Source organism: Botrytis fragariae (genome assembly GCF_013461495.1).
Source record: "Botrytis fragariae strain BVB16 chromosome Unknown tig00000112, whole genome shotgun sequence".
NCBI classification, from domain to species: domain Eukaryota; kingdom Fungi; phylum Ascomycota; class Leotiomycetes; order Helotiales; family Sclerotiniaceae; genus Botrytis; species Botrytis fragariae.
The window spans coordinates 63062-86391 of record NW_023500997.1 but is presented as its reverse complement, the minus strand read 5'-3'; the positions used below and the strand labels follow the sequence as shown (position 1 = coordinate 86391).

General features: G+C 42.6%; 4 protein-coding genes across 4 annotated transcripts; 3 read left to right on the top strand and 1 right to left on the bottom strand.

Annotated features, from left to right (window-relative positions):
* Positions 1-1403: 1403 nt before the first annotated feature.
* Positions 1404-7430, top strand: Bfra_007584 (putative copii coat assembly protein sec16 protein; the record flags this gene model as incomplete). Its single annotated transcript, XM_037337955.1, has 2 exons — positions 1404-6723; positions 6775-7430. 2 exons carry the CDS (start codon positions 1404-1406, stop codon positions 7428-7430), a joined length of 5976 nt encoding a protein of 1991 aa, XP_037190018.1.
* A 593-nt stretch (positions 7431-8023) lies between these two features.
* Bfra_007583 (putative sensor histidine kinase response protein) lies at positions 8024-13054 on the bottom strand (the record flags this gene model as incomplete). The annotated part of the gene is made up of 9 exons (XM_037337954.1): positions 8024-8274; positions 8348-8462; positions 8529-9435; positions 9533-10528; positions 10580-10693; positions 10749-10943; positions 11076-12114; positions 12371-12930; positions 12984-13054. 9 exons carry the CDS (start codon positions 13052-13054, stop codon positions 8024-8026), a joined length of 4248 nt encoding a protein of 1415 aa, XP_037190017.1.
* A 5272-nt stretch (positions 13055-18326) lies between these two features.
* On the top strand, positions 18327-19730 carry Bfra_007582 (putative fad binding domain-containing protein; the record flags this gene model as incomplete). Its single annotated transcript, XM_037337953.1, has 3 exons — positions 18327-18425; positions 18553-19456; positions 19504-19730. 3 exons carry the CDS (start codon positions 18327-18329, stop codon positions 19728-19730), a joined length of 1230 nt encoding a protein of 409 aa, XP_037190016.1.
* Positions 19731-20570: 840 nt separating this feature from the next.
* On the top strand, positions 20571-21004 carry Bfra_007581 (uncharacterized protein; the record flags this gene model as incomplete). Its single annotated transcript, XM_037337952.1, has 2 exons — positions 20571-20804; positions 20825-21004. The coding sequence occupies 2 exons, from the start codon at positions 20571-20573 to the stop codon at positions 21002-21004; spliced, it is 414 nt and encodes a 137-aa protein (XP_037190015.1).
* Positions 21005-23330: the final 2326 nt, after the last annotated feature.

Below are 23330 nucleotides of genomic sequence, written 5' to 3'. Positions count from 1 at the left end.
TTCTTCTTTCTTTCTTTCTTTTCTTATGGGAAGTCTCAGCCACGAAATCAGCGTCGCCAATGATTAAAGTTATGCTCGTAGGAAGAGTGCCGATGCAGTATTGGGTTGAATATTTACAAGGTACTGGGTAGCCTTGTAGCTGCATGGATACAGCACCGAAATACTCGTACTCTGTACATTATTGAATTCTAGCGTGTTACAGTCTAATAAGCGTTATATTTGGTAGTATTTGCCAGTATTTACCAGTATTTACCAGTATTTACCAGTATTTACCAGTATCTACCAGTATTTACCCAGGTAGGCAGGCTTGTAGGTATCTTGGCAAGCGATAAGAACAAATATAGTAATTTTATATAGCATCTACCCAGGTAGTCATTATCCATTACACACATATTTATCATCATGTCAACCATGTCGTCGTTAGATTCACAAGAGGATGTTTCACTTTGAATCTATAGTTAGTATCGTTCTATTGATTGAATGACGCTCCGCTGGCCCTCCGGGTGCCACTGCCGTGGAGGCAGACTACTTGAGTATTTGCTTCTCCTAATCACTCGAAAAAAGCAATCGTTTGATCGTGACTATTGCAGGGTGTGTACCTAACAAGTAGAGCTTCGTGCGCAGCGAGCTATGGGGGTTTGGAGGCTTGCCCCCTTCAATGACTATAATGCTATAATGAGTCTATTCACAATGAGGTGTATTCTATGAGCTTCGTTCGGTTATTTTTCATTACATTCTACCTAAGTATCGTATGCCTCATGAATTGATAAAATAAATCAATAAACGAATAAATCAATAAATCAATAAACTCCCTCGTACTTAACCAGGTAGGTACGGCCATGTTCATACCCATATCAGAATTCTCCCACATGATTCGTTAAATATCAATATCTGGCCTCACTCACTACTTGTCACGGAACGGAAGAGCTTCAACCCGGAGTTCAGCCTTCTCTCAGCCTTCTCCCCACGGCCTCACAAGCCAGGTCGCCTTTGGAAATTGTCCGAGTCCATTTTACCACCTTTACATTAAAACATCAATCCATTTCAACCAGAATCATATGGGGATTTGATTAATTGTTCTCTCCATTACTTTCTTCACAAAAAATAAAAGAATAAAATCCAACCTTTTTGTAGTTATGAATCAACTCTCAATCCAGAATATATCATTCTTTTAATCTGCTTTTGTTTTTGTAGTGGAAAGCGATTCCTAAGATCCATTGTATAAGTGAGTATTGATTGATCGATTGTTGACTTTGATATCCATTGGCATTTCTGTTCATACAACTCAGTCTATGATTCATGATACATGTTACTGCCAAAAAGACTCTATATATTTACTAATCTGTTGTCTTTTGGTATAGTATTATTCATTTCTTTTTTCCCAGGATACGAAGAGAATCGCGATGCCCTCGGAACCAGGGAATCAATCATGGCATCCTGCCTTTATGCCGAATGCTGCTGCAGATATAATTACTTCGGAAACTCTTTCACAACCAATTGCAGATGCGCACCCGCCCGCTGCCGAACTCAAGCCTACGGATCATCCAGTGAATGGAGAACAACCAACGGTTGGAAATGACACAACATTGGACGAGACTTCGGATGCGTGGAAGGGGCCGGACGTGGAGGAGGATGTTATGAGAGGAGACGCGGAACCTTTCGAATTAACAGATCTGCGAAGCGCGCTCACATCATCGTTGAGAAGTCCTGGAGGTGTAGAAATGGATGAGAGTCCATCACACGAAGAAGTACTGGAAACAAATGTCGCCCAAGAAGTCAAAGCGGATTTTCCAACCACCGGTCCTTCGAATGATAGTAAACACGTCAGTACGAATTCATTCGCAAGGACATCGCATGAAGTAAATTGGGGTGAAGATGATGAAGTAGATCCCGAATGGAATTTATCGCGTACGAATACAGATCCTTTCAAAATGATGCCTAAATCCGATCGAACAAACTCCTTTCCTATCGTCCCTCCTTCTCACGAACAAGAAACTTTACACTCGATACCACATTCTCAAGTCGAGGATATCATGAATGAGGTGGAACAGTCACCACATAACACGTTCTTCGATGAGGCGCATGATGCTGAAGAGGACTTCTTCACACAACAGAGCTCGGGCGATGCTTTCAATGACGTACACGATTCCCAAGAAACACAACCTGCATTGGGATATTTACCAGATTATGGTCAATCTTACGGGGGAGATGTCGAACAAGAAGAGGATGAGGAATCTCGCGCACGATTTGAAGAAGGAATCCCACTTGTACAGCCTTCTGATGAAGCGCAAACTCCTGTCGCTGACACAGATCACTCTATGTTTACACATACTGAAGGTACGGCAGAAGAAAACGGCTTTTTTGATAAAAGCAATAAATCAGCTCCTCAACACTTAGATATAGGTCAACCATCACTTGAAAGAAAATCAACTATGCAAGTTATGGATTCATTACATTTTCAGCAAGACGATCGAACGCTAGAGGCAACATCAGAACTTTCCGAAACAGAGGTTATTGTCCCGGATCCAGTCATGGATAATGAAAATATCCCAAAAAATGCCCTTCAAGACGCATTCGACGGGCCTGATTCCGAATTCCCGGCGACCTTAGGCGGAGAGGCTGGTGAGACCAGTAGTGAAGATTTGGCTGCCAAGTGGCAAGCCGCCCTAGACGATGAATTTCTTGATGATGATGATGAGCTCTTACCAGATGAGGATGAGGATGCTAACGGCAACGACAAGGCTGTTGATCCAGCCGCGTTTTTTGGGAGTGATGATGAAGGATTCTTGGATGATGTCGAAGAAACCACAGATGTCGATGGCTTGAATAATCACGTGACTGCATTCGATGCTAATGGAACGAAACCACAAGCTACTAGTAGTCGCTATACACCAGCAGAGGCAGTTCCGGCCACCCAGCCACAATCCAATAAACCTTTTGCACCGGCTGCACCATTCTTGACCGACCTTTCGAGATCGAATACTACTCCAGAAACTTCTTTGTCATTCAACCCTGCTGTCGCTATGGGGAGTTATCCAGTACAACAACGTCCTGAATTACCTAAAGCTCAAAGTTTTGCCGACAAAGCTAAAGGGGGTTACGCATCTCCTTATGATTTGCCAATGGAAGTTGTAAAACCTCGTAAACGAGTAAGCACAAATCAAATGAATCGTGGATATAATGCATCAGCTCCACCAGCCCCTCCCAGAGCTGCCAGTCTGAACAACCCACCACCAAGTGCCTATCCTCTGCAGCAACAACAGCAATCTGCGATGAATACTCCTCCTGCTGGGTCCAGTGCTCAAAAACCGAAGTCCGGTGCGGATAGTGGTTTCTTCGAGGATCTTCCTATTCTTTCCAGACCCAAGGCTGCTCCTCGACACCAAACGACACCTGCACCTTCTCAATATACTCCGTCAATCAATGCTGTGCATTCACAAAACTACCCACCCGCTTCTTCCCACCCTCCTTATTCGACACCAATTCATCAAGAAGCGACCATGCGACAACCATCACCCCTTCAGCCACCCATGCAATCACCTCCAATGGTTCAAGGTGGCTTGATAGCCCCTGAGCGTGTAAGTCCTTATGCTTCTATTGCATCGGCAGGTCAACAATTACAAACCTCTGTACCTTCTGTAACATCACGATATTCTCCGGCGCCACCCCCTTTACAACATTCAACAAGCGCTCCAGTACCAGTCATACAGGCTAGATATTCTCCTGCTCCGCCTCAACCACGGTCACAATATGCGCCATCACCATCAGCCCATCTTCAATCACCGCCGCAAGCGATATTACCACATTTACCTCGAACTTCAAGTCCATTGGCTCACTTTGAGAGAAGCCAAGATGCGCGCGGGCATGGTCCTGGTGGCGAGGTCGCAAATTATGATCGTCGTAGCTCCTCGGGATATGAGCCTATATTGAGGGCACATCCACTTCCACCGACCAGAGAGCTCGATGAAAATGATGCCAGCATACCGCAAACGCCGATATATGGTGAACAGCCAAAGTTTTTTGCTTCACCTACACAAGGAATGAGTTCGATTTCTCAAACGTCACCCCCCAACTCAAGCATTGCTGCTCGTATGGCTAGATCACCTCCGAAAAGATCGTCGCCATCGCAATACATGCCACAGCATTCTTCTAATACCCTGAGCCCACCTCCAGCTCATGGCTTCGTCCCACCGCCAAGATCCCAAACACAATCTCCTGGTAGAGCTTTTGGTGGATCTCGACTTGAAATGAGTATTCCTGAACCATATCAAAGACCAGCTTCTATTGAGGCTCTATCCCCTAGAAATGCATCCGCATTTACCCCTACTCAACCAACATTTCACGCCCCTGGGCGTCTCAGGGCGCCATCCTTGGTTAACTACGTCGCCCCCATAGATGGCCGTGAACATGATTCTTTGCAAAGATGGAAAGGCTGTCCTGTATTTACCTGGGGTGTCGGGGGTACCATGATTACATCTTTCCCCGTAGATGTACCTCGATACGGTATGACTTCAACAACACCCATGGTTGTTAGAAGTCCTGGAGAAGTAAAAGTCCGAAATGTTAAAGACCTTGATCCATTAGAAAACAGGTTGACAAGCTTCCCTGGCCCATTGAAGGGGAAAGCAAAGAAGAAGGAAGTTATATCTTGGTTGGCATCTGGTATAGAAATTTTGGAGCAAAGTGCATCGTACCTAAGATCTCTCCAAGTTCTGTCTCATGATGACAAACGTACTGAGGAACGTTTACTTCTCTGGAAGATTCTACAAGTATTCATCGAGAATGACGGTATTTTGGAAGGAAATCCTATTGTTGAGAAAGCTGTTAGAGCTGTCCTCTCCCCAGGTATCGACAATGAGGTTGGTCAAGAATCGCCATTATATGCAACCGGAGCAGATCTCTCTGGCATCTCATCGTCATCCACCAATCCAACAACGGCTGATCCCGTCGACCCTGCTGCTGTAGATCGCATGAGAAAGCATTTATTGAGAGGAGATCGAGAGAAAGCTGTTTGGGAAGCTGTTGATAAACGACTCTGGGCACATGCAATGCTCATTTCAAACACTGTGTCAAAGGACCTTTACAAACAAGTTGCCCAAGAATTCGTACAAAAAGAGGTGAAGAACGTTGGTGATAACACTGAGCCTCTTGCTGCCTTGTATGAGATATTTGCTGGCAATTTTGAAGAAAGTATCGACGAGCTCGTCCCACCATCTGCTCGTGCCGGTTTTCAAATGGTCAGCACATCTACATCATTGACTTCTTCGAAGGATGCACTTGAAGGTCTTGATAGATGGCGTGAGACACTTGGTCTTGTTCTAAGTAACCGAAGCACAGATGACAGTAAAGCTTTAGCTGCATTAGGAAAACTTCTTTCCGGTTATGGCAGAGCTGAAGCTGCACATATTTGTTACCTATTTGCCAGGACTTCATCTGTATTTGGAGGAATTGATGATCCAAGTACAAATGTGGTACTAATTGGTTCTGATCATTTGAGACAACCATTTGACTTCGATAGGGAATTGGAACCAGTTCTTCTTAGTGAAGTTTATGAGTATGGACTATCGCTCTCGAATACTTCTAGTATCGTGACATCCAACCCTCATTTGGCAGTTTACAAATTACACCATGCTGCAGTCTTAGCAGAGTATGGACATCGACAAAAAGCTTTAGAATACTGTGAGAGTATTGCTTCAACAATCACTTCTCAAACAAGAAGATCACCATATCATCATGGTCAATTAGTTTCATCTCTTGATGATCTTAGCAACAGATTAAAATCGTCACCCAAGGATGAAAACGGGTCTTGGATCTCAAAACCTAGCATTGATAAAGTCTCTGGTTCCGTATGGGCAACATTCAATAAATTCGTTGCTGGTGACGAACAGGATACTACCGATACTATATCCAATGCTGGAAGTCAGGCTGATATTGGTCCATTCGCACGCATTGCTGGTGGTACTCCAACTATAAGCAGATCACCGTCAGTTGCCGATATTTATGGTAGCTCATATAATGGAAGTGGAGGTTTGGGCATTAACGGAATCATGTCAGCAACTCAACCACCACAAACCAAGGCATCTTCGAGATACGCCCCAGGCGCAAATTCTACTTATACTCCACAAGGATCATATGAGCCACCAAGCTCCTCACATGGTTCTCAGCCTAGAACTTCATTTGAGGGTGGTAGAACATCAGGCGAATTCCGTCGAAACATATACGAACCACAAAGACAAATGTCTTCAGAATATCGTCCAACTTCTCAGCAATATAATCAACCCTCTAGCTTCACACCTCAATCTAGTGGTTATAGTCCATATACTGGTGGTGATTCTCCTTACACTCCACAAGCTATTCCTTCTGCAATGGAAACTCCATCAACCAATTTCGATTCACCACAACCTATGAGTTTTGATGGACAACCTTCGTATCAACCACATATGGGAGGTGATGAACCATCTAGCAATGGATATGAGCCTCCGACTGGAAGCTCTTACGAGCCACCCTCGTTAAGCACAGGATACGAACCTCCATCATATGAGCCTCATTCGATGGAACAACCTGATTCGCCGATCAGCACAAAGCCAAAGAAAAGCTTCATGGATGATGACGATGATGACATTCCTGCATCGAAGGCGCCTGTAGATACAAGTCGAGAAAAGACTAAAGTGGAGAAAGATAGAGAAGCAGATGAGGCTTTCCGCAAAGCTGCTGAAGCTGATGGTGAGTACATTTTTGATTCAATGCCTTAAAACGATACTAACAACTCTTTAGCTGCAAAGGATAAAAAGCCCGCTCCACAAAAGAAAGGTTGGGGACTTGGTTGGTTCGGAGGTGGTAAAAAGGACACCGCTTCGTCCGATGCTGTACCAGACAAGAAAGCCGTTAGAGCTAAACTTGGAGAAGAAAGTAGTTTTGTCTATGATCCCGATCTCAAAAGATGGATCAATAAAAAAGCAGGGGCAGAAAACACCCCTACTCCATCAGCAACTCCACCTCCACCAAGAGCTACAGGTCCACCAAGATCAGCTAGCGGTAGCGTGATGCCCATTGCTGCAGGCCATTTAAGCATGCCTCCACGATCCGTTAGCTCAGCAAGTGCACCACCTCAAAGAGCTAGTAGTGGTTCTAGTGACATTGGGAATTTAGCTGATGGTGGGCTGGTGAAGTCTCCTATGGCCCCAGCAATGGCTAGGACGCAGAGTAACGGGAGTGCCATGGGTGGAAATTTGAGTGGATTGATGAGTACTGGAAGTGCGCCGCCCACTAGGCCAAGTACGGGTATGAGCACTGCATCCAGTATTGATGATTTATTGGGGCCGCCTACCGCGGGTTCAAGGAAGGGAACAGTTAGAAAGGGTAAGAAGGGGAGAGGATATATTGATGTTATGGGGGATAAGGCCGGGGGAAGTAGTGGGAGTCAGGGCTGAGGACTGAGGGATGAGGGTAGTGAAGGTGTATTATAAGTTCAAGCATGAGAAGTGGATTGGCTAAAGTGAAGAGAAAATGAAGAACGGGAAGAAACGACCTTGTAATTTTGTACGAAGAGCAGTGCTATGATACATGAAAGATGAAGATGGATGGATGAAATAAATGATACCATTCGTTTCTGGTAGCGTGTTGGGATTGGTTAATCGTTTACTACAAGCTTAAATAGATGAGATATAATGACTCATTTTGTATTTTTGATTTATCTGGGTTTTGGTTCATATCTGGGGTTTGAGTGACATGGAAAAGGTGTGCCAAGAAGCAGAATGAACCAGGGGACAAATTACACGAAATCCATATTGGCTTGCTTAGTGGTAAAAGACGTTTCATTTTTTAAGGTAAGAACACTACGTCGATTATACATGAAAAGCCCATCCGAAGGTGAATAAATGACTGAGCCTGATTCTTACAAGCACAGCCAACAACAAAATACAAAACTCCGAACATCCAAATATATCCAACCCAATCCATCCCTTCCCTATCCACTATGATCTTTTACATTCAACAACAATCATAACAAAAATGGTCGTTACACTTAAAGTTTCTCTGCCATCACTCCCTCCTCCACATTCTCTGGATTCAAATCAACGACCGGCTTCAAACCCTTCATATTAATTGGCTTGGTCAAAAAGATATCAATACCGCTCATGGCAGCGTCTCGACGATGTTCTTCGGTACCAAAACATGTCAAAGCAACGATACGCACACGGGGGAGATTGTAGAGGCTTTCGTGGTCGCGGATGTAACGCGCGGAAGTGAGTCCGTCCATTATGGGCATGGATATATCTGGGAGGGGTTAGTAGGGGGCTGACTCGAGATGAAAAGGGGTTAGGGTTAGGGTTAGGAGAAGGGAGATTACCCATGAAAATTAATTTGAATGATTCGGGTGCTTTTTTGTATTTCTCGAATGCTTCGAGACCGTTAGATGCGGTATCGTGCGTCTCTTTTAATTTTTTCATGCTGTGGACAAGTACCTGGTGCAGCATCAGAATATTGGAAATTAGGTGCTATGAGATGAAAGGAAGAAGAAGGAGGCTTACTTTCAAATTGATGACATTGTCTTCAACAAGAAGAACAACTGTACGTGCAGGATTTTTGATGGTTGGTGCAGCAGAAGATTCTGATGTTGATGCCAGTTCTGGTTCTGGCTTGGCGATCTCGAAAACTGCTGGTTTCGAGCGGATGAGTGGCTCCGAAATTGTTGTTGGCTTTTCATTAGATGCTGCTTTCGAGGAAGTCGGACCCTGCTCAACGATCCCAAACTTATCAGTGGCTACTATCGAAGGTCTCTCGATGGCTGACAGCTTTTCAACGATCTGGGATTTTTCCAGGGCAACGGATACGTTTTCTGTAATGGCCAGCTTCTCCAAATTTGAGGAAATTTCCAGTCCCAAAGGGTTTTCAAGCACAAGTGGTATTTCTGAAGTCGTATGTGCCTCCAAAACCGCGTCTGCCTTATAAAAGGCAGGCTCATTAATTGCTACATGTCCCATCATGTCTTTTCCGTTCAATTTCCCCTGTATATCAATCAATTGAAGTACTCCATTCTCTACCTTGGGCCAATGCGGCAATCCTTCTGGAAAAGGAAAGGAATCATAAGTCACGACAGGCTCTTCACTTGATCTCATGTCGACTGCCGAATCCGTTGATTCATTTGAATGCTTACGTACTTCGAATTTGGGTCTCACTGATTCTATAGATTCGCTGGAGCGCTGATACAAGACCAATTTGGGTCTTTCTTCCTTTTCGACATGTTTTGAATTGATTTCGGTATTCCTAACGTCGGGATAGTCACTAGTAGATGGCGTGAGTATTGGGGTGGAGCCTGTGCTAAATGGTACTTTGGACGATGTACTGGATCGATCATTGTGATTTGGTATAGCGTCTTTGGAATGAAGATAGTCGATACATTGTCCCAAAATCCTTGCTAATTTGTAGGGACCAAAGCTAGGGACAGGTCAGAAAGAATGATGATGTGGTAATAATGGCAAATGTGGATAGAAAAGATTTTCCGAAACCCCAGCGGGAAAGATCAATTACTTACGGTTGTGTCAGATAAAATTCACCTTCTTCTTTGTCCAACATTCTTGTGGTATCCTCAAATACAATCAAAGGTTTTCGTCGAGTTCGTTCTGTCCGATGAAGTTGTGATCCCAAACAAACAGAAATGACACCGTTAGCAGATACGCTAGAACATGATTTTCGAATAACCATTCCAAACCAGTCACCGGCATAATTTACCAACGCGGACTTGATCGCAGTCATTTTTCTATCCTGTGCAGACCGCACATCTGTAGGTATCTCGCATGGATCCGGATAGTTATCAAGACCGAGAAAACATATCGATAATCCTCGGCAACGATCTCTTGTCTCTCGTATCAGTTTGTTGCTGTCTGTCTCTTCATCCTCATCAAATGCTGTCGAATGTTTGACTGGAATTTCCACTTGGGCAACTGTACCCACACCAACTATACTTGATATATCAATTGTCCCGTCGAGCTCATCTACTAATTTGCCAACGATGCAGAGGCCCAATCCTGTACCAATGCTCATAGGATCTTCTTGTACAAAAGGGGTCCATAATTCGTACTTCAAATAATTATTGGATATACCTTTCCCGGAATCTACAACAGACAATCTCGCAACTTGACCGTCCGCTGTTTCATAAGCTGTCAAACGAACTTGAACATACCCAAACTCGGTGTATTTGAGTGCATTTTGGAAAAGATTGATCAAAATTCGTCTCCAACTACTTATATGAGAGTTAAAGGTCCACGAGCTTTGCCAATCAATCTCAAGAACAATTACAACATTATCTGACGTGTGGTTTTCATCTGAGATCGCATCTAGGTGAGTGGTATCGACGGAAAGTGGACCCTCGAAAGTTAACTGTCGAAAACTTTGTGCCGCCGAGACTCCTTCGATGACAGTTTCAATGAGATTACTAAGATCAAAGTCGACATTTAATCCGTTCGATTGTACTGGGAGGTCCTTCATATACTTAGTGTCTCCTTTTTTTGTAATCTTTGCGTAGTCCAGACTGTTTATTGGGTTAGCAGTGTTTAATTCTATAAACCAAGCTTTTTCTTACATGTGATCCATGGTATCCAACAAAACTTCACCACAAATGGTGATAGAACGAATCATATCATCTTGTTCATCGCCAGTCGAAGTATCTCGAAGTGCTTCTGCACTGGCTAATACACTTGATGGGGAGGTTAGCTTGGTAGCTCATATTAGAGAGACAATCGAATACGAACCCATGAAGCGGCGAGCGTAGTTCATGAGATACCACAGAGATGAAGTCGGATTTGGAGCGATCTGCAAGTTCAGAGTCTAGACGAGACTTTTCCGCCATGATACAGTTCCCAAAAGCTGTAAGATAGGTGATATCCTCAGCGGTCATAACTCTGAGTTCTCTTGTTGTCCATACAAAGCTTCCCGCAAACCACTGACTATGCACATGATTAGACATGAATATTTACTGACGGAGTAATGTTCAGAAAACAGTTTTAGGAGAGGCTACAGGCCATAATTCTTGCCTCTCACGAATGATAGAAGTTATAGCAGCATATATAAATACTCACTCTCGCTGTTGGTCTCTCAGAGGAAAAAACACAACTGTGCGTGCACCGGGACAAATTTTTATCAGCTCTGCGACCCAAGCTGCGACCAATTCTCTATCAGGCTCAACATTTCCATTCTCGCAAATTTCGAATGACTCTGGTTCTAGATCCAGATTTAAAGATCCATCTTCATGTAAAACAAAAATTCGACCTTGGCTATAACATTTCATTAAGCCCTTAACAGTCGCCTGTGTGAGGGTGATATTCGTAGGCTCATCCAAATGAGAGGAATTCTGATCATGTCTGATTTTGCATCCAAGTAAATCACTTGTTAAAACCTTCCCTGCTCGTCTACCTTCAGATTTCATCTCATCCAAGAAAACTGGCACTCTGATCACATCTTTATTTTGAGTCCAGCCTTGAGACTTATCATGAGTTGCACCGAAAACGGTCTTATTCTTGGATGCAAGTTTGCTTGCCGAATCTCTGAAGCATGCATCAACAAATACAACTCCATCAAGACTCATAGCCTCAAGTATAAGTTGACTCGCTCGGGAGAATACCTGTTTGAGTCTCGTGATCGCAAAGGTTTCTTGTCGCGCGGATTCCGCCGAAGAAGTTCTACTTATACTGGGCCTATTTTTCTCGATTATTCTAGCCTTTTCGAATCCAGACGAAAGAGAAGATAACTCGTTTGTTTGATCTGGTGGGCTAATGCAATTCACTTGTGTTTGGTGGATCTCCATTTTTTCTGTTGTTATTGATGATGGGCCAGATGTGTCAATTGGATGGGAATGAGACGCATTCTGAGGATCCATTCCATTTTGAGATGTATCTTTTAATCCTTCGCCTAAGTTGGATTTACCAGCGACAAAAAGCCCCAAGCCTTTAACCATCTTCTCTCCCCTTTCTAGATGGTCTTGTTTTTCGATGAGAACGAGGTGACTCATAATTGCTTTTGCAATCTCATTTAATATGATAAATCCCTCCTCATCTAGTCCCTCCATTCGTGGTTTGTTGTCTACTACACAATATGTTCCTATTACAATATTTTCCGGACCTAGTAAAGTTGTGGAGTCAGAACCAATGCTAGTTTTGAGAATTGTTTCGCAGCCTTGAGATACAGACAATGGCAATCCGACAAGTACGTTTTTGATGAGGAAAGTGAAACCCAAATGTGTAGCAATGTTAGTCCAGTTGTTCAGGCTTTTCATGGCTAGTGGATAGATAGACATGAGAGGCCTGCGAACAAATCTGAGGATGACTGAATGCCCAAGAAAGCTATTTTCAACGAATAAACTGATCGAACAACTCACTATATATAGGAACCTCGGCATAATATCTCATATGCGGCCATTCCGCAATGTAGGGGCGATTTTTGTATTTTTCGATAGCAGAGAGGTCATTCATTACATACTGAGTCTGATTTGCGGTAACAAGGTTTGTTTTCACGTTTCCAGTATCATCTTTAGCCGTGAATATTTGAATAGTGTTTGGACATATTCCCCAATGCATATCCAGAATGCGCGCCCCAAGGAAGATCTCGTCGCCAGGTTTTGTAACGTCTCTTTCATGTAGAGAGACACTCCTTGTTGCTTCTGCAATGATGTATTGATTATGTGAATCCATAAGAGAGATAAAAGATCTTTCAGTATTTAATCGATATGCGCCGAGCTGCGCAAATGCTGTCAATGTAGGATCATGACGAAGTCGTTTTGAAGAATCCGGTCCTCCAGTTTCGTTTTCTTTCGGATCCTCTGCTATATCCGGCTGTTCTTCTGCTTCACATGTTGTTTCCGGTAGTCCTCTCCCGTTTGTTTCGATATCATCATCTTCACTTTCTCTGGTGAGCTTCCATTTCTCTGGGGTATAATACCTGACAAAAAATTCAAAATTAGCCCGTCTTTATACATGTCTGGGCACTCTTACCTCAAGAGATTCCTTACTCTTTTTCGTTCTCTGATTTTCACCTTTTCTGGCTGGTCAGCAAAAGAAGGCATTATCGCTCGGTATAGTGAGGGTCAAATTGTGTGGATTACAACAAGAACGACGAGAATAAGGCTAGAAACAAATGTAGAGCACAACAATAGTAGGTGTTAAAGCCACCATACCAGTCCGTGAGAAGAGAGAGGCATCAAAAGGAAGCAAAAAAGCAAAGAAGCAAAAGAAATAAGAGCACAAGGGAAAATAAGGAGGGATGTGTATAGATGAGAGCTTTTCGCATATCCGCATCTTTCCTTACGCACTCTCCGCAGGACGCACGTTATGGTTGAGTGGACTTGCCACAACCTTACTTTTGGTGGAGATCTCGAACCTTGTAATCATATCGGTAGGTGACCATTGCCAAACACAACGCTGATGATACATCGGGAAAGACATGTCAGAGTAGATTTCGATTTGAATGGTTTCAATGAAGAATTCCGCGTACCTACAATTTTTTCAATGGCGGCCTCACCATACCTGTTGACGGATTTTTGATAAGAATATGCAGTATCCGCGATGTAACCAGTAGCACGAAAGAGGGTTGATGTGAACAGATGTGCTGTAGTGCCAAAGCAGGCATTCCGGGGAAACTTCCGCGAGAGAGTCTGTGCCACAACGGCGCATCCATCTATTCATATATAACACATCGAAAAACTTGTGCTGTCAAACCCTGATATTATAAATAGACCAACGAAACTTTGTCGGAGATGATGGCGAATATGCCACTGGCTCGTTTAATTGACTTTCCCGTGTTAATGACTCGGAAGTTTATTTAACAGTCCAATAAGATTGCAGATTAGTTATGCAAAGAGCTCACTGGAGACCTTTTCATTGCGCTAAATTCAAAATCTTCCCACAGTGGCAGTCGGTAATAACTCAAATTCCAATCCTACGGCAACTATATGACACAAAAAATTGGCTAACCAGCTCCTCGGCATGAGATGCTACTTTGATCATTTTATTTCTGTTGCCAAATTTGATTTATCATTGATCGACTCTTTTCAACACTCAGTTTTTTTGAATTCGAGGGCGATTTGTGACTCAGGTTCTTCTCAAATCGGTGTCTGATTTTCGTGAAGGCGGCGGTGGCTGTTACGCAGCGGAAGCTAGACAATCTCGGGTGTTTGTAAGAGAGATACATGACTAGGCGATGTACTCTTTTGAAAATATCGGCATGATTGAGCTGATCGCCGGGCGAAGGAACCCGTTCCATGCCGATGATGCACTCAAGCTTCTGCAGCAGTCAATAGACCGTGTATTTAGTGCGGAAACAAAAATCGGTGACTTTCCGTTCGCTGAGATATTTTCCGTAGCCTCAACGGAACGCTCACAATTGAGAGGTTCTATTACGTTGAAGGCTCCGAAAAATTATGAAGATCTTCGTCAGCTTGTATATCCTCTTGGGGTTCATCATAAGTTCTTCACAAAAACACCTTTTTCTCACACGATTCATGAAGAGATCAAACAAGCTTATGTCAATCATGGTTGCGATTCGGTCTTTTCTAAGAGTTCTCATGTCGTCCTTGTCGGCTTTAACATTCCGGCCGCTCTCTCGAGACGTTACCGAGCTCAGAAGACTAATGTAAAAGCAATAATTGATGTCCATCAGCCCTATTGCACGTCTAGACTAAAAGTCGAACAATGTTATTCCCAAGGAGAGTTCCTCTTGGTTGACATTGCAAGCAAATTGGTGGGATTATCTAATTTTCAGTTCTGTGCTCCGATTAACAGAGCACTGTACAACAAAATAGAAGCGAGTGATTGTAGCCGAGCAGCGCTAGAAGCACACCTCTTCAACTAAAAGTAATCAGCACTTGCAAGGTGATCAATCGCACCATCACCAAATCCAATCGTGTTCTTAAATTATGTTATGAACGTAGATTCTTATCCAAGAAGATGACATGTGTTGAGTGTCCATGGCATATATAACTAAATCATGTTGCTCCAAGACAAATCGATCTTCCTATCTTGTGCGGGTGGACAGACCTATCGCACAAAATAACCTGACACAATATCCATTCAAATATGTACATCATATGCACTGGAAGTCATGGACCTTTACTCTTACCAAAATATTTTATTTTAGAAGTTTTGTTGCACATCTCATTTCCTTCGCAAAATGCCTATTTGGTTTCCTGTCCTGCTCGCGAAGTCTATGCGGTCCGTATATTACCCTTTCCAATGACATTTAGCTCCCGTCGACATGACCTGTGTAAGGTTGCAGGAATGGGAAGGATCAATGACCACCAATCACTCATTTCGCAAGTGCCACAATGAAAATCGCAATGAGCCTCACAGGTTGATCTGTGTATGGTCTAATGACTTGAGTGCGAACCCCTCGCAAATTTGGAAGACAAGTTGAGAGATTATTATGTTTCTGATCAAGTCGTTGAATAATAGTATTCTTCGGCATTATCTTGAGGCAGATACACGCATACTCTAGATATGGTAAAAAGAGGAATCACCGCGACGCCATGGGTACATCCTATCTTCATTTGCATATCAAGCAACACGCCTCAAAAAGAAATGAAACGCAATCTATCATTAACTCTAAATGTATGAAGATCAAAAGATCTGTAGGATTCTTAAGATATATGGAAATAGTAGCACTTCCCACCACTTTAAGTCTAAGTTCGAAGATTATGGCTGTGGTATGGAAGCGGTGGATGCAGTATAGCTCCTAGTTTATGACTATGTACATCGGTACCATTATTATTACTATCAAATCTGCACAAAAGGGACAGAAATTATATATCTGGATATGCGTGGATATTCTTGTCCTTCGGTGCCTTTCTCATTTCGGCCAGGAATAGATGAGCAACTTCATAAGACTAGTCATGTCACATCAGGAAAATTTCAGTTTAAGAAGACCCCAATTTTAATGAGAAGAAAAAAAGAAGCACACATGCATCACCTACCACAATCAGCGATCTACTCATAAATTCTTCTATTCCTTCAGATAGCTCTATACTGATTCCATCGGGTCAGTTCTTTCAAAACCTCCCATCTTTTGTCTCAGTTCCTGACACTAAAATATGCGCGAGACTTTGTCATGGATTCATGGTCCATTTATACCTTACTTCCACCACATCATCGAATCCTGTGGATCCCACCAACCTACCGTTCCCCAAGTCGTGAAGCTTTTGTCAAACGTCTTCCCCCATTTCCCACACGAGTTAGTCTCACGCAACGTATCGTTATCGGAAACCGCTCATACGCTATGCTCCAAGATCTCGACACAAACACCTGTTGCAGAAATAAATATGTCTCTGGAAAGAAACTGACCCAATCAATGACAGTCAACCAATTCTCGTGTATGAATGAAGATATGTTTCTTCTTGGGAGATGTCCTCTCGAGGGTTGTGTTCTCGATCTCGATGACGCAAGTGGATGGGATGAATAAGGTCTGGATAGAAAGCTTAGTACTAAGCAAACATGCGAATGGATTTGCTTCAGCCATATTTCTCCGACCAAATCAGGATAAAGATTGGAAGTAAGACCATGTAGCCTTCAGACACTCAAACTTACATTGCCCATACCCCGGTGCTAGTTGTTACACTGTTACAATCAAGATCAGTGGCAGCGGCTAGCCTAGATTGGAAGACTTCTTTATTATTATAAAATTTGGAATATAGATACAACGGCGTAGATACAAAGCAAAAAAAATAAACGGTGGGAAAGGGACCCAAAATTGGGGGAAAGAAAGAGCCTGCTATATTTACTCTGATACATTTTGAGTTTTTTGGAACTGAATGAAGTTTACCATCCAGTGCCATCAGATACACATGGTGGGCAGAATCTTGTGATTCACTGGATGATTCGTCTTTTAGTACCTGCTTATAAAGTTGAGTTTCTGTCCTATTTTCAGATAACAGCATCCCGTACTCCCCATCTTGACAAGCATGATTACGCCTCCCATTCTTGTAGCTGTAACCTGTGATGTAGCTACCCGATGTATCGGTATCATATCCTATTAAGGAACCATCCAATGCAGAGTCACAATAGTCAAAGTATTCTTTATGCCTGTTTGTCGTCATTCTGAAAATTTTCAAAACTCGATGGGATATCGATATTTGGTTTATCATGGCGAGACTCCGAAAGCGATATTTATAGAGACAAATAGTGCACGGAAGGTATCTCAGGAGTGAGAAACGTGTGGGAGGTCGAAGGATCATGTTTTAAATGATTCCAACTTCATGGAGTGATAAGATCATTCAAATTTGTAAGTCAAATTGCAATTCTGAATTTCAGGCCCATTAATCCGACTGTTGGGAAATTTTCGTCTCCGGAACGAATTCGACTTCTCCATTTTTCGCTTCTGCTTGTGCAGAAACCAGGCAGTAACGCCTCTAAACTCCATTGGATTTTATTCAATGATCAAGAAATCCGTTTTAATTGCGTATAAAACGAGTAAATGTTCACAAGCATTGGTGACTCGGTTTTCAACAAAAAATAATCAAATGATAGAGGCGCAAAAGGACGAGTTGTGGCTTACGGATACTACTTCCAACCGCTGATGGTGTTCTAGTTAGGCAAGACGTCGAGGCGACGTGTATAGTGAAGTACTATTTTTACTTGGACAATAATCCAAAGTAATCACGGGTTTCTTCATGAGATTAGGAGAGACGCCAAGGAGTGCGGGGCGAGCCGCAAGTAGTGTGTCTTAGTCGACGGGGTCAGAACATCTTGCGAGAGACCTTTCCATGTACATCACCTCGCCGTCCAAGCCTGCTAAGGTAGGTGGACCATGTTGTACTGAACTTCTCGAGGTTTCTGTTACCATAATCATCTCTTCTTATTGCTGTCTTCGTCCTCTTGTTTCTAATGCAAGAATATTGCATTGTCAATCACGGACACTTCGGCTCGTCATGATTTAATCAACAATGATTGAGATGAGGTTTTATCCACACAGTTTATCGAAAGTGGATGCTATGATACTTCCTGATACAGATAGAGACTTCCACCGATACCAAAATGTATCACATACCCGCGACTTACAAGATATCATTCACCGATGATCCAGCTCTTCAAAGACAACATGAATCGGGGTTTCCGATCAAATCCAATCACGATCTAGATTGATCTACCACTAAGGCAATAATCTTGCTTCATTGGGTTCCGATGTAAGTGAACAATTGTCAAAGATAGATTAGTTCCAGGGACGTGGTTTTTCCTCCACAATAACTTTGAATTGTATAAGAGACTCTCATCGTCGAGCTTTTAGTACCCGTCAAGTTTTTGTTCTTAATTTCATTTCCTCTTTGTATCAATCGTCATTTCAACAAAGTTATGGGGGAAAACATTCAAGATTCTCCGCTAGGTCCATCCGACCCCGTAATTATAATTGGAGCAGGTAGGCACAAACTTGGCGCTGAGAATGGTCCTTGCGTATTAAGCACTTGCTCACCATTTCATGTTATCTCATAGGGTGTACAGGCCTTGCCATAGCACAAGGACTTCATAAAGTTGACATACCTACAATTCAGCAACGCGCAACTGCTAATCGCAATATTAGGCAGGAATTCGAACAATTGTGTTCGAAAAAAATGCTGGCATATCAATTCCTGGTCAACGGGATTGGAATATGGGATTTCATTGGGGAATGAATGCCTTGAAGACTCTGATACCCGAATCTGCCCTTGACAAACTACAATCTTGTCAAGTCGATCCACATACACCCACGAAACCCCTTGATACCCTTTCATTCCTCAATGGGTCAACAGGAGATGTTATGTTTGCTCCGGACATTCCATACTTCCACAGACTACGACGATCCAAACTTCGCGCGCTGTTGACCCAAGACCTCGACATCCGATGGAACAAACGATTGAAAGATATAATATTTGCAAATGATGGAAAAAGTACAACTTGTGTCTTTGATGATGGTCAACATATAACTGGCAGATTGGTAGTTGGTACGGACGGTGCAAGGTCAACTGTTAGAAGACTACTTCTAGGGCCCGAGCAGTCTTTGAATACACGACTTCCATATGCTGCTTCGTTTGTGCAAGCAAAATATACTCGAGAGCAAGCTCTTCACCTTCGCTCATTTCATCCACTCTTCCTGGCTGCACCTCATCCTGATAATCTTTTTGCATTCTTTGGTTTGCAAGATGCTCCAGACCCGGAGAAGCCAGAAAGTTGGACCTTCTTCTTTTTCATTTCATGGAATTCAAGTGTTGAAACTCAAGATGCAGAATCTAAGATATTTGATAATGCAGCAAGGTTAAAACAAGTTCGAGAAATGGCCAAGGGCTATGCGGAGCCTTGGAAAAGTGCATTTGAATGGTTACCCGAAGATCAACCAGTTTGGTATTTTGGACTTGCTGTGTGGGACCCGAGAGAAGATGCCCATCGATGGGATAATAGAAATGGAAGAGTGACATTGGCTGGTGACTCTGCTCATCCAATGACTTATCGTGAGTGCCAGTCCTTTACTCGAAAATATATGCTGACCTGTCGATAGAACGTGGCCAAGGTCTCAATCATTCCATCACTGACGCCGGAAATCTTGTCAAATTACTCAAAACAGATGCTTGTCAAAGCTCTTCTATTGATAAGTATGAAGAAGAGATGGTTGCTAGAGCTGGCGAAGAAGTACATCTCAGTGTTATCAATACAACAATGCTACACGACTGGTCGAAGGTATTAGAAAGCCCGGTATTCAAAAAAGCTTTGACAAAGCAGTCATGATCATTTTCTTTACTCTCTTTGACAAGACCCAGAGAGATGTCGCATGTTAGTGGTATGAGAGATGACGAATTTGGGATTTGATTACCAACGATCATGACCAATTTTATCAACCATTTTCAGGAAAAGTATTCAGAATCCTAAAAAAAAAAATTGATATTTTATTCCAAATCAGTTTCGCTCTTATTTCAAACATCCAAAATTTTCGAAGCTAACACCTGGCTTTTCTATCGTATCCATCTTTGCTAGTCAAATCTCTATTCACCTATGTATCTCTCAATTTGTAGAAGTAAGAGCAATCATTTCCTAAAGCATAGAAACTAGGTTACAATATCCGAGCATCTTCGTCCGGTATGACTCTTAAATTCCATTCCCCTACAAAAATGTTGTTCTCCAATGCAGTCTGCGATTCGGAGACCTATCGAATTCATGAATGGAGTAAGAACATGAAAGAATTCACCGCAACAATTCTCCCTGCTTATTAAACCCCCACATGATTTTACTTACATCCGAACTCACGGAAAAACCATCCCATTTCTCTAGACATCAAGAACACAGCCTATCTTATTATTTCCCGTCATTCAAACGTCGCATTGCATTCATGTATGCTAATCATGAAACATCCATGGTTAAAAACGTGTCCCCCCTTATCCCGCAGGAATCTGACAATACCTCCTCTTGTAGAGCAAAACCAAAGAGTCCCGGATTACTCCCCAATCTCACCCAAGAAGCCGAGCCATGAGGCCAAGTCAACTACTATAATTTCCTATCTAGCTCGTGGTTGCACACCCTTTCTGTGCCTTCCGTACGCATGTCAACAAGGTCTCTCTTGCAGATCTCAATATGAAAGCGAACGAGCCTCAACTTTGGGGGCTGTTGATTGTGTTAACACGTGAAAAGACTTTTCAAAATGGCGGACGGAAAGAAAATATGAATGCTTATTCTAAGAAAAGGGACTGGTATCTCGGGGATTTCCTGGATTCTTCTCTAAGCCTTCTTCATCATGCTGTCTGCGCTCCATGTCGTAGTTTTTGGATTTCTGTAGTCACCAAGCACTACTTGATGATTAGAATGGCTGTGTGAGATCTATATGACAGGGGAAAAAAGTGCTAGGTACCAGATCTTTAGCATACGAAGCTCAATACGAGAAGTACCGTGCCGTACTTTATTTGGAAGGAACGAAGTTAATGTATATACCGTATGCTCCCATCATTTTGGTCGTTTACCGATGTACCCTTGGGAATGATCTCGTAAGATTTCCTAAATGGATTAATTAGAAAGGGTGAGTGGCTGGGATGCATTGATTTAGCCCCCAAATTTCGGTACACGATACTTTCGACAGTTGAATGGGCAATTTGACGGCGCAAATAAAAGATCTGGGTAGATCTGTATTGTAATATTCCCAATCAGGATGTGAGATAAATGTATACGCACACCTGTATCTCTGTCCCATGTCGCTATAGTTGTGCAGCCGTCACTATTGCAATTTGATATTCGGTTAGACACACGTTTTGTTTCTGCCTTCTTCTCCTAGATGTGATCATGATAAATCTCCAATGTAAGTTCCCACAAAATGATACCCCACCGGATGACTCCTCGGATAACATCACATCCAACGTACATTTTGAATGGCTATTTCTGGCATACAATATAGCACGATCCTAGAATTATATGATCTATGAATGGAAGAATCAAATTGATCGACAATTAGGAAGTTGGATCACAAGATTTGATATCTATTCCTCACCTCCCTAATTTGCTCCAACAAATATCTACACAACACTAATAAAAGTGCAATGTTGTATCTACCAATAAATACATGATCATTGACATAATTGTCCTTTCAGACTCTATTAATAGAAATCAAACACAGAATATTTCGATCAGACGAGGCTTGGCGACAATTTCACTCAGGTTTTCGATTCTCTAACCTGTCGCGGGCGCTAATTGATGACATCCGTGACCTATCAATCCTGTTTTCGCAATCCAAAACATCTCCCAACTCCGATTTTCTTCCATCCTTCTGGCACCCACTAATTTGATTGGGATTTGCCCAAGCTTTGAACTGCCGATAAGCCCTAACACTAATTTTTTAACCCCCCCCCCCATAAACGCGTCTTTCCAGGCATGATTTATATCACGAGGTAACGTTCCATTGTTGTGGAGATCTGGCTGCTCACTGTGGTGAGCTGTGTACTACTAGATAATTTTGAATAAGATTCGGAGGAACCCATCGGTGAGCATTTTGATAGAGATGATATTATATGATCTTGATGTCTATGGAATTTCTGCTTTTGTGCATCGCGGGATGGCTGTCTAGGGACCTTAAGTTCAGGGCTTGGAAGGTCAAATTTGTCACAGTGGACTACTAATGATGAGAAATTAAGTGAAAAGTTACGGCGCGATGCCGTGATGCCTGTTATGATCTCCAAAGCTTGTATTTTGTCAAACTGTTCAAATCATTTGTCACGATATCGTACACTTCTCAACCTGGACACGACGACACGACTGACTCGGTTCTCGGTGGACAGAAGAAGGCAGTGCTAATTTGATGACCTATTCATCTCTTGGTTGCTTATTCATGATGATGTTTACTCAGCCAGAGCCCCATACCAGCCAGCCTCTCCATCATTCATTATCATCATCTCATATGTTTATTCTCCAAATTGTTTTGAATTTTATTCAAATGGACGAAGCTTTCGAGTTAGTTCCCAGACGGCGAGAGTGCGGAAAGGACGAGAAACGTTCGGCAACAGCCGTGTATTGTTTGAGATGTAGGGGTGACGATGAGAGGGGAGGGGTGTGTTCACGAATATCAGGTTAGACAGATTACAATAAGCAACAAAAAGATCTGAATTTCCGAAAGTCTATTAGTCATTAACAAAATCAAGAATCAGCATAACTTATTCTATCTAATTGTTGTTTTCATTTAATGAATACTAGAATAACCGCGTGAGCTCGACGGAAAGACATGTACAAGTCCCCCCCTCCGAATAGATCTACAGTAACCTAGAAATCTATATTTGACGCAACGTATGTTCAGCGAGGTTATCCAAAATGACTCAATATTCCAATGTGAGAATTATAGGCCTACTCATTATCGGCGACGGTCATGAAATGACGCGAACTCGGGGTCGCTTGTATGCACTGTAACTGTCAAACCATGCAAAGCAAGTAATCGATCGAGTTTTGGGATATGAACAACAAAGTAACATGAAACGGCCTTGTGGTGGACAAGATCTGCTAGGATCTGGCTCTGTCAAGTATAACTAAGTTTTAATAAGATAATCTCGTGTATGTAAGTATATTATCCATTGCGATAGGGTGGGGGTTTCTTCATGGTCATGTTCTTAGGTCGGACAAATACGGCAAATCCCCCAAATGTCAAAAAGATATTTACTAAGATTTTAATATATTATACAATATCCACCTTGCGATAAAGTGAGAATCCCGTTCCGGGGAATCCTAAACCAAACTCCCATTGGCATGTTCGTACGAATCCCTTGTGATTCCATAAAAGCACAGCGCCTGGAAGTGCTCGTACTCTTTTAGGAATCTAGACGAGTCACAAGTATGTATCCACATATCAAAGCCTTCAGAATT